At 42.4% G+C, this 12,192-nt stretch overlaps 1 protein-coding gene across 1 annotated transcript in view; it reads left to right on the forward strand.

The window, feature by feature from the left end:
* The first annotated feature begins 500 nt into the window (after positions 1 to 500).
* Positions 501 to 12,192, forward strand: part of Nsun3 (NOP2/Sun RNA methyltransferase 3) — a 50,399-nt gene continuing 38,707 nt past the window's right edge. The window contains exons 1-2 of the mRNA XM_038345539.1: positions 501 to 639; positions 1,420 to 1,529. Of these exons, the coding sequence (XP_038201467.1) occupies positions 628 to 639; positions 1,420 to 1,529 (122 nt within the window). The 5' untranslated portion in view covers positions 501 to 627. The remainder of the gene's footprint in view (positions 640 to 1,419; positions 1,530 to 12,192) is intronic.

Below are 12,192 nucleotides of genomic sequence, written 5' to 3' on the forward strand. Positions count from 1 at the left end.
CGCAAGACAAGTTCCCCTCTGGCTGGTCCCCTTCCCTTCTCTCCCATTTCTTTAGGGTCCACTGCTTCAACACCCAGATACACCCAGACACAAATGTCTCGTGCCTGTCAGGCTGGTGATACTATCAGCCAGCCTTCAGCGTAGGTTGTAGTCTCTAGTGAGAGCTTTACTCGGTATTTCAGTTCAATATTTAACACTTCCCATTCTAAGGCTGTCTTATCTCGGGCGATCCCAAGGAAAAGCACCACTTAACCCTTTCAGCGCTTCCCTCAACGTGGAGCTCGGCTTTATAAATTACCATGCCTCTGGCTATAAAACTCTGACAACCTAATAATGATAAAGATCGTTTGTCGACTCCACGGGTCCGGACGCGAAGGGTGACTTTGGGAAGGAACATCCAAGCGCTCTGCTTAGCCCAGCGCAAATTAAACAAAGGTTCGGAGCAGGTTTCGCGGAATCTGTGCCTCCGGCGGGATTTGGGGCACTGAAAGTACAATCTCGCGAGAACGGAAACAGGAACTGTAAAGCAACCCGTGACCTCCTAGCAGAACCCGGAAGTGTGGCGCTTCTCTTTGTTCTTGGGCGAACCCCGCGAAAGATCGGTAGTCTGCGAGTTCAGGCGGGAGCATGCTGACTCGGGTGAGGCCCTCGGGCGCGGTGCCTGGGACTGAAGCCGCGGAGAGCCGGGGCGGCCCGGGATGGGGAGCCGTGCCGAACGCGTTCCTCGTGCTTCTGTCCGCCCTATCCCGGCGCCGTTCGTTCTGCCAACTGGCTCGGCCCTCGGTGCGCTTGGGTGGATAAGTGAAGCAATTGCTGCGAGTTCCAGGAAGTTACGGCGACGTTTATTTCCATAAATAAACTTCATTTTGGAGTAATTGTACGTTCACGGAAACGCAGCTGTGGTGATTTTTCTCAACGATGTTACAAAAAAGCAACAAAAAACACTTTTATGCCTTCTCAAATTTTCTTAACATAGATCCACCTTTAACCTGGGCCTTTCATTTGGGTAATTACCATTTTGAGAAATGCCATTTTCACAAATTGGTAGACTAGGAATAATATAATTTTGTCACAAGTGAGGTGTTGCTTCCCAGGCAGGAACTACTTTAAAAGAAGCCTCTCTCTTGGCCGAGTAGCTATTGGCAGTAGGTGACTGTCTCTATGAGAGAGTTTTCTTCCCACACATTTCATTGATGTATTATTTTTAAAACAGACACGAAGTTGGGAGAGAACCCATACAGGGGTAGTCTGAGGAATTGGAGAAGTATGTGGGCGTGGTTATTAATACATTGAATACGTAGTGAAATGCTCAATGAATAAATACGGATGTAAACAAAATAAGGTCATGTTAATGTCAGACTTCAATAAATTTTGTTAATATCACAATGTGTCGTTCGCAATTTTCTCTTACCATCATAGCTGAAAGCAAAATCAGACGGGAAGCTCGCAAAACAGCTCTGCAGAGTTGTGTTGGACCAGTTTGACAAACAGTATTCCAAAGAATTTGGGGATTCCTGGAGAACAGTAAGGTTAGTGTAATTCATCTCTTGCTATTTTTGACAGAATAGTGGGAGGTTGTGGTGTACCTCTTTGAGGAGAGCGGCACCATGCAAATAAAAATGTAGTATACACATTTTGGGAGGAAGGTACAGTAAGAATACAGACAGGCTGATGGATCTCTGAGTTCAAGGCCAGCCTGGTCTCTTAAGAGCTAGTTCTTGGACAGGCTCCAAAGCTCTGGAGAAACCCTGTCTCGAAGAACAAAACAAAACAAAATACAGATGAAGGAATCAACTAGCTGCTCTCTCTTGCTTGAACTGTAGGTACGAGCCACAAGTGGGTTTCAAAACATGGAGAAAGTGATAGTAAAAATAAGCGCCTTCCTCCGAAGCTATTACTTTTATCTGCATTGCATTTTAAAACGGTGTCATAACAAAAGTCCTAACCTTGAAGAAATTTCACTTTCGGGAATTCAGAAAATAACAAATCCTTAAAGCCAGTGCTCCTTTATCTTAGCTAAAGTCATACTTTATTTGGCAGTCATAGTCACCATTGTCTGAATTGGAACATATGGGCGCATGGACAAGTCTAAATGTATTTCTTAAAACTAAGCATATAATGCAGAAAAGTCAGCAGTGGGCCTGTGTGATGCTGTGGTTCAGTTGGTGGGGAGGGAAGGCTGGTGACCAGAAGGGGGACCCCATTGTAAGTTGTCCTCAGAGCTCCATGCTCACTCATACTCCATGTCCCTGAAGTAAATTCAGTAATTTTTTTTTTTTTTGAGACAAAAACATTTGTGTTTGGTGAGTTTGTTATCTTGATCAGAATAATAGTGAATGGGGTTTTATATGGAGTGCTTGATATGCATATATGATACCCCCTGGAATAAAAGAACGTTATACCCCTGTCTAGTTTACGTGCAGTCTGTTCATGGGAGAAGTAAATGGGAGGGGCATGGGAAACATTCCAGAAACATGGAGCAAGAATGGCATATTTTATTTATTGATGTGTTTGGGTGCCTGTGAAAGCCACTGGTGATTTTGGAATTAGCTTGGTAAAAGGAACCAGACAATAAGGGATGGGCGGAGATTGCCCAATATTTTCTGCAGTAAAGAGAACAATGTGGTTTGCAGACAGTCCTCAACTTAGCTCAGACAGTAACTTCTCAGTATTGTTTTAGATTCTTAGATTAACTTAAGATTTCTTCTTTTTACAGAACAGCATGAAGCATATTTCAAGACAGAAATTAAGTCTTATTAATAAAGAATAAAATATGGAGTGGGTCAAAGATGATTTTAGGATGGTTAGATATTTGGGAAACATAAATATAATTGGAAATGCAACAGTTATTTCAACAATACTGCATTTCATAGTGATCCTTCTATCAAAAATGCACAGTGAAGTATATAATGAATTCATGAGGTTTATAGTATGTGAACATATTCACATGGACTACCTAAAGAACCACACCCCCTGCGTGACTGTTGTATGCAAACAATACCTACCTGTGTCCTCATGGGACCAAACTTCAGGTTTGCTTTCAGTGTTTCTTCGGAGGCTATAGCATGCAGTTAAAGAAATTTCTCTGCATTCATTCAGTTGGTTAGTAAGTAGAGGTGGGACTTTTGCCCACTCTGTCTTAGTCGTGATTTCCCCCTACTGACAGTGCTGTCTCCTACCGGGGATATAATTAGCATACTTGGGTGATTGAAAACAAAAAAATATTGCGAGAAGTAGTTTGTCTAGAGACTTTTTTAGTAACTTGGCTATTCATACCCTGTAATGAGTTGATTTTCTACTTCGTGTACCCAGAAAGACCTATAAATTACTATTTGACCCTGAACAAAATGAGCAGTGAACCTCAAAGCCATTTAATTAGCTGTGCCTTCTGTTCCACCTTCCCTTTTGGTAGGTTTTCATGGTAACTTAAGTTTTGCATAAACATGTACTAAATTTGCTGTAGGAAAATGAAAGCTTTCTTAGAAAGGCTGACCATGAAGGCAGCATAGGAAGAGAACTGAACGACATGTTTGTTTGATAACTGGCCCCAAACATAATGTCCTGTAAGGATTTTTCTTTCAGCTTTGCCCTACCTCTTGCTCATCTAGAAAGTGATTGATGTTTCTCAGGTTTCTGAGGCAATGGGTTTTCATATTTCAGCTTTTGCAGTACTTGCTTTTAGCTTGTTGCTTTCAAGGAAGACCCTTCCCAGCAGAGCTTTATTTAACCTTTCGTCCACGTGATGTCTTCCTACACTCTGCCCTTCCTTTTCAGATTCAGTGCATTGCCTGCGTTTTCCAGCAGTTACTCTTGCCCTCCTGCTCAGCGTAGTCACACATGTGCTATCGTTCTCTTTAACCCTATGCTGCTTTGAGGATTGATTTACATTCCTCCTTTGGGGGCTTTACTGTCAATCTTGAATCCTTACTCTATTAGACCTTTAGGATCTTTGTAATAAAGAAGAAAGGTTACTGGGAAGTACATCTGGTGTTTTTCCTCAGCTCCCGAGGAGAAGTGATCTCTAAGCCCTTGATATGTCCTACTACTGCCCTGGTAGGAGTGAGATGTGTTTCTGGGGCCTTGTGTCACACCTGCTAGTTTAACCGTGTGATTTACAGAGGGAGTTCTAGACCACAGATAAAGGAACAACATCCAGGGGAGGTTGGTGGCTAATTAAAGTTGACTATAAGGACCGTCAGTTAAGTCTCCATGATAGAATCTGCAAAACAGCTGGGTACCTAAGTTTCTGCGAGCATCCTTGGTTGGCAGGATTATCACACATTGCTGCCAGGAAAAGCTAGACTTCTCCGAGCTCCTGGAGCCAACAGAGTCCTGTGAGTTGTCTCTTCCCATGATATATTTCAGCTTCAGTGCTTTTGCTGTAGTCCCCAGTGCTCATGACTGCGAGTACAGCAGTTTTCATTGTGTTTTATGAATTTTTGACTCTGGGTGTGACCTCTGGGATCCCTGAAGTTGTAGTTGCTGTGGAAACTGCATAGTCTTGGCAACTCTATCTATATATTTCACTCCTTCCCTTAGAGGAAGGGAAATTGGCTGCCAAGGGCTGTTGCTTGTTTTCATTTGAATACACTTTAAGTTCTATCTGTCATTGCTGTTTAGTTAGCCATCCTCGTCCGTCTGGCATGTTGCTGTCTCCATCTTCTTTCAACTTCTGCATTTGTTGGTGGCTTGCTTTAGCCTCCACTGTCATGGCAGTATGTTCCAGGTAGCACTCTCATCATTTTAAACTGACACCCGCCCTCTGAGGTACAGTTATTTCCACTCACCAATAGTCAGACATGCAGAGGTCAAATTACTTGAGAAGGCAAACATCCCATGTATTTGGAGAGGACTTGTGGATTATTCTTTTTTTTTTTTTTTTTTTTTTTTTGAGACAGGGTTTCTCTGCAGCTTTAGAGCCTGTCCTGGAGCTAGCTCTTGTAGACCAGGCTGGTCTCGAACTCACAGAGATCCGCCTGCCTCTGCCTCCCGAGTGCTGGGATTAAAGGCATGCGCCACCACTGCCCGGCTTGTGGATTATTCTTAACCACTCTGTCAAGCTGCTTCTCAGAGCTGCTGTGTTCCAGCATGTCATCCCGCCCACAGACCCTCTTTATGCCTTCACCATGTGCAGTGTTGCATCTGAACCAAAATGATAGGAGCAAAGAGGCTCATTTGTGCCTTTGGTACTAGATATGATGTCCCCTCTGCCAGGTATACCCTGCCTTCCTTCTATTAGTTAGGAGTGTGGGTTCAACGCTCTCAGCATCTTGTAGCATATTACTTAGATGAGTTATTGAAAATCTCTGCTACACTCTCCTGATCTGTAAGACAAGTAAAATAGTATCTATTTCATAGTTGTTGTTGTTGTTGTTATTATTGTTGTTGTTGTTATTATTATTATTATTATTATTGGTTTTTCAAGACAGGGTTTCTCTGTAGCTTTGGAGCTTGTCCTGAAACTAGCTAGCTCTTGTAGACCAGGTTAGCCTCAAACTCACAGAGATCCACCTGCCTCTGCCTCCTGAGTGCTGGGATTAAAGGCGTGCCTCCACTGCCTGACTTATTCCATTGTTATTTAAGATAGGAAATGAATTCTCATAAATATATACACTATTGGTTCTCAATCTTCTGAATGCTGTGACTCCTTAATACAGTCCCTCATGTTGTGGTGACCCCTCTAAAGTTATTTCTGTTGCTACTTCTATCATTATGAATCATAGTGTAAGTATCTGTGTTTTCCAGTGGTCTTAGACAACCCCTGGGAAGCATTGCCAGGAAAAGGTGAGAAGCCTTTAGCCCCTTATTAAAATCACTGAAAAAAATAAAGACAAAGATGAAAAGCCTTGGAAACAACTTAAGTGTGTTTCCATGCATCCTGTATTTTCTGAGCCCAGCCTTTAAAGTGATCTAGTGAGCACCCTCTAGTGGACAGTAAGAACATTAGTACTGTGTTCAAGTTCAGTTTTATTTATTGTCTTTTAAAGTCACTTTGCATAAGATTTAAACATTCAGAGTTTTAGATTGTGACTATATAATAGCATGTGGCCTAAGCATAGTGTTCATTTAGAGCACAAATAAATAAATCTTAGCAAGATGACAACAGTGACTTGGCATGTTGTGTAAGCATAAGAAACGTGAATCACAAAGACTTTGTAGGCATAGACAGTCACAGCAAGTTTTTGCAGTCTCTAAGCCCCTTCAGAACAGTGCCGTCCCATCTACCTAAACCAGTACTTCCCAACGTGCCTTTCTCTGGTTCTCCTACCAGAAAAAACAAAAACCGCAACAAAGCAGAATCCACATTTATGCTGTATACACTTACAAAGAGAGCCATGCTTTATTTATCCTGACTTCCATACAGTCAGGATTTTCTTCCTTTCTTTCTTTCTTCCTTTCTTCCTTCCTTCCTTCCTTTCTTTCTTTCTTTTTCTTTCTTTTTTTATTAGGAAATTATGTTTTAGATTTACTTAGTTTGTTTTATGTGTATGAGTATTTTGCTTGCATGGCTGTATATGTGTACCGTGTGAGTGCTTAGTGTTTGAGGTCAGAAGAGGTTATCAGATCTCTGGAAATGGAATTACAGGTGGTTGGGAGCCACCATGTGGATGTGAAGAACCAAACATGCTTAATCTCTGAGCTATTTATCCAACCTCTATAAAGCATTTCTCTAGGGCATCAAAATCCCCATATGCTCAAGGCATGGGATGTCAACATCAGGACTTAGAAACTAAATGGAAAATTGTTTGACAGCTGAGATGTTTTCCAGGGCTTAATTTCAACAAAACTAAGCAGCTGCAATTGACAGCTCATTAAAATATTTTTGGTGATGGATCAGTAGCAGTTTTGGAGACATAATTCAGAAGAATTCAAGGAGGGAAACTTGGCAAGTGTATTTAATTTTACAAAACATTTCATTTTAACTGACCTAAGTGGGAATTTTTTCTGCTTTATAAAAATCAAAATAGGCATAATATTGATCTTGAACCCTGAATCATTCTACCAAAAAAAAAAAAAAGTCATCTATAGATATGTGGAAACAAAAGCTTATTTGTGGACAGAGGTTTCTGTCTTCCATGGTTTCATAATTGTTCAGTCCCATAGAAACACACAGAGGTTCACATTAATTATAAACTCGTTGGCCTAGTAGCTCAGGCTTTTCTTATTTAACTAATTCTTACATCTTAAATTAGCCCATTATTTTTGTCTATGTTAGCCATGTGGCTTGTAAATGATATCAGTGAGGTGTTCTCATCTTACTTGCTCTGTGTCTGGGTGATGGCTATAGACTGACCTTTCCTCTTCCCAGAATTCTCCTGTTCTTGTTGCCCTGCCTCTACTGTCTGCCTGGCTACTGGCCAATCAGCATTTTATGAAAATACAAGTGACAGGGAACAGGCCATTGTTCCTCAGCACTTATTTCATTAAGATACCAGCTTCCGATCAGGTTTACTTATGTTTAATAAATATCAAATTTTAAGCAAATTTGCACTGGTTATTGACAATAAAATATAGAAATTACTATTTTTACACATATTTAAAACCACAGGGAAAGCAAACCTTATACTGCATGCAAAGTGTGTATGTGAGTGGGCATGCCACCGAAGTGTGGATAAAATTGTGAATAAAAATGGATTACAAGCTGGGCATGGTGGCACACGCCTTTAATCCCAGCACTCAGGAGAGGCAGGTGGATCTCTGAGTTTGAGGTAAGCCTGGTCCACATAGTAAGTTTCCAGGACAGGTAGGCAGGCCAGGGCTACAGAGAAACCCTGTCTCAAAAGAGAAAAACCTAAAAACCTTAAAAAAAATAAAGGATTTGAAGCATAAAAATATAATGGAAAAAGTTAAAGAAAGGAATAATGTATTTCTACTTATTGAAGAATCATTAATATGAGCTCTAAATGAGCAGTGACAGGTGTCAAATCCAATATAGTCATGTTTCACTGGGTAGATTTATTTATATTTATGTTTTGGGTTTTGAGACAGGGTCTTGAATATATTAATTGTGCATAATAGGTTTCATTATGGCAGTTCCATACATGTACATAATATATTTTGATTATATTCATAACCTCTGTCTGTTACCTTCTCTTGTTCCCATTCCACTCATATTTTTTCTTCTAACTACCCTCACTTCTACTTTCTCTCTCTCTCCTCTCTCCCTCCCTCCCTCCCTCCCTCCCTCCATCCCTCCCTCCCTCCCTCCATCCCTTCTTCCCTCCCTCCCTCCCTCTCTCTTTCTTTCTTTCATTTAGTTTTTCGAGACAGGGTTTTTCTGTAGCTTTTGAGCCTGTCCTGAAACTAGCTCTTGTAAACCAGGCTGGCCTCAAACTCACAAAGATCCTCCTGCCTTTGCCTCCCAAGTGCTGAAATTAAAGGCATGTGCCACCACTGCCTGGCTCTACTTTCATGACTTATATGTATGTTTGTGTGTGTGTCTGTGTGTGCGTGTGCGCAAGTGTCTGAGTGTGTGACCTAATGAATATCATTAGGGTTATCAGTTGGGGCATGGATTATAACTTGAAGAAGCTTGTGTAGCATACCAGTGGCTCCAGCATCCAGCAATGAAGAAAATGTTTCTCTGTCTTTCTCTAATCATTAGCTATGTATAAGACTTCATGAGTCTCTTCTCCTTCCATAACAAGGCGCTGACGGTCCAGTCTTGAGTAGATCTGTTGCGTGGAATTACTCTGCTGTGAGTCCAAGAATGCAACAGCCATCTCATGCTAGGAAGTGAGCAATCCACACCTATACCCATCTTTCTCTTTCTTCTTCTGCTTCTTCCAAAATGTTCCTTGAGCCTTGGGAAGACTGTGATACAAATGTGTCATTTACAGCCTGAAATTCAGCAGTCATTTATTCTTAGTACTCTGGCCAGGAATCAACGTTCAGTGTTGACCACTGAAAAAACTAAGCTTGACCAAAGCTGGAAACAGCACTACTCTTTGTTCTGGGTGGAGGAGATAGATCAGTGGGTAAAAGTGCTTGCTAAGCAGGCCTGACCTTAGCTCAGATCCACTGAGTGCTATAGCACACACTTATAATCTCAGTAGCCCTAGAGCAAGATAGGAGGTGGAGGAAGAATTGCCTGAAAGCCGGAGGGCTGGCTAGCCTGAGCTACTAAGTGCAGCAGTAGTAACAAGGGAGACCCTGCCTCAGGTAAGGTGGGAGATGAGTGAGTGCTAACCCCAAGAAGTTGTTCACAAGGGGAATGAGGTGTATATGCACCTGCACTTTTGTTTGTACATGCATGCTCACACACACACAAGTAAATAAGTAAATGAGGGGGCTGGAGAGATGGCTCAGAGGTTAAGAGCACTGACTGCTCTTCCAGAGGTCCTGAGTTCAATTCCCAGCAACCACATGGTGTCTCACAACCATCTATAATGAGATCTGGTGCCCTCTTCTGGCATGCAAGCATACAGGGAAGGAATGTTGTATACATAATAAATAAGTAAGTAAGTAAGTAAGTAAATAAATAAATAAATCTTTAAAAAAAATAAGTAAATGAGTAAGTCACCAGTTGTCCTAAAACGAAACAAAAATAGTAGACCCTATCCTGCTGATTTGGTAACTCCAAACAGGATCCAGAGTCAAAGTAAATAAACAAGATGCACCGCCCATAGTAAGCAAGAGGCAATGAAAGGCAAAAAAGCAGTCCACAATTCAGGTGTAATTGAAATTCACGTGGCAGGCATGCGTAATAGGTATTACATTTCAATCCAGCCATTTCTCACATAAGCAACTTCAGAGGGAGCAGTGTAACACCCGATTCTGTGTTACCCCCTCGGTACAGTTCGCGCGCCACTGTACCTTACGCGAGTCGGACAAGGGCCTGGAGATTGAAAGAACACACAAAGAGACCTGGGTCATTCGAAAGGAGATCAGCCGAATGCCGTTTATTTAGCCTTGGGGAAAATCTTATATACCCCACTCCTGCCCAAGGAATTCCACCCAGGCAAGTGGGAAATTACCATATCTAACTGCTGCACAAGGACTTCCACCTAGGCAGGTGGGAAATTACCATACCAACAATAGAGTTAACAATGCCCTACAACAAATCACCAGGCGGGGCAGAGGGAGCACAGGAACAAACAGGATGCTTAGTCATCTGACCAGAAACCGTCCTCAAGGTGAGCCCCAGGAACAAGGGCAGACCCGGGCCCTACAGGTCTCCCTTTTATATAAATTATGACTAGGCCTGTCTTGGGTGGCATTGGACGTCAGGCAATACCCCTTACCCGTCATGGGAAAGCATTCAGGTCAAAACACATTTCCTGTCTTAGGTTGGGGTAGCCCCCCAAAAACCTTTCCCGTCATTGGCTCACTAGTCACCCAACACCGAGTTCAGCCAGATTTGTGCTGAAAGATTCTCTGGGGCAATTGCTAAGAGGACTTGCCACGTGGCAACATTGACCTGAGTTTGCCTTTGGCTCTGGCACCATGAAACCATGAAGATGATGCTCCAGTGCATATAAGCATTCCTTAGGAGACTGTGCCTGCTTAATAAATCTGCCCAAATTGGAGTCCTTTAAGTAAGGTCTCAGCACTGGTGAAAGGAACCCTGGTATATTAAACTAGAATAATCTCAAGAGCCAATTAGTAAATTGTATACTCCAGGGTCCACGAAAAACAGCAATAAGCCTTTACTGTAACCTAGCAGTGGACTTTAACCACAACCAATAGCAAAATTAACTGCAATATTCATTTGTAAATTTAGCTCAATTTGAATGGCCAAGGCATTTGCAACCTGCCCTGAGAGGGTATCCATTGTGCAAGCAGAAGCAACTGACTGACTAATGGAACATCCAGCAGCTCTAGCTGCTCTGGCAGCCTCAGCAATGGCTGCATTCACGGGATGGGTAGATAGGTCCTTAGCACTCGGACCACCACAGCTAGCTCCTCAGGATCCCAGCAACTCTTCAGTTGACAAGCCAGTATCTACTTGATCTCTTGGCTCTGTCCTGTCTTCAGGCTTCTGGACGGGAAAATCCACAGCACGCACCAGACGCTCAGGTACCCATATTGGATTGTCAGCATCCTGTGGGAAAACACAAACAGCCCCTCTTCCCCACACCAGTACAGGATCTGGACCATACCAGGTGCCATCTGCTAGATTCTTCCATTTAACATGAGGCATCCCGGAAGAATCTGGCCGCCAGTGCCGGTCAGCAGCGGTATGAGATTGAGCATCAACAGTCAAAAAATTTAAAATGTATAAAATAAAAGACAAATGGTCTCTGGGGGTGGAACCATATTCCCCCTTTCTTGTTTTATGCAGATAGGCTTTGAGCGTACGATGCGCTCGTTCCACTATAGCTTGTCCTTGAGGATTATAAGGTATTCCCGTTTTATGGGAAATGAAAAAGTCAGAACAAAATTTAGTAAAGCCAGAGCTGGTGTAGGCTGGCCCATTATCAGTTTTTACAGTTTTTGGAACTCCCATGTAGGCAAAGGCCTGGAGACAGTGACTTTTAACATCACGTAATTTTTCTCCTGTATGAGCTGAGGCAAAAATAAGATGAGAATATGTATCCACGGTTACGTGAACATATTGCAAACGCCCAAAAGAAGGAACATGGGTAACATCCATTTGCCATAAATGATTAGGAGCAAGCCCATGAGGATTAACTCCCAAATGGGGAACAGTTAAAAGTTCTGTACACAGAGAACATTTTTTAACAATGTCAGTGGCTTGCTCTCGAGATATCTTAAAATGAAATCTTAACGACCCAGCATTGAGATGAAAACGATTATGAGCTTTTTCCGCGGCTTCATAAGATTCTAGACTAACCGCACAAATTTGGCGGGTAAGCTGATCAGCCAATGCATTCCCCTCGCTCAAGGGACCAGGGAGGTCAGTATGAGCCCGTAAATGCCCTACGTAAATGGGAACAGACCGGGCCCAAAGCAAAGTTTGAATAGCCAATAACTGCGTCTGGACTCGAGATACAGAGGCAATATAAACTGCAGTTTCCAAAGGTGCAAGAATTTTGCTTATATACTGACTATCAGTAAAAAGGTTAAATGGAATATCAGCATATTTCTCTAATGCCATTTGAACAGCGATCAATTCAGCCACCTGAGCAGATTTAGTATCAACAGGCTGAATATCGAAATCAGGAGGGGAGGCTACCACAGCTCTCCCTGTGGAAGATCCATCAGTAAACACATTCCGAGCCCCTGCCA

The sequence above is a fragment of the Arvicola amphibius genome, chromosome 10 (genome assembly GCF_903992535.2).
Source record: "Arvicola amphibius chromosome 10, mArvAmp1.2, whole genome shotgun sequence".
NCBI classification, from domain to species: domain Eukaryota; kingdom Metazoa; phylum Chordata; class Mammalia; order Rodentia; family Cricetidae; genus Arvicola; species Arvicola amphibius.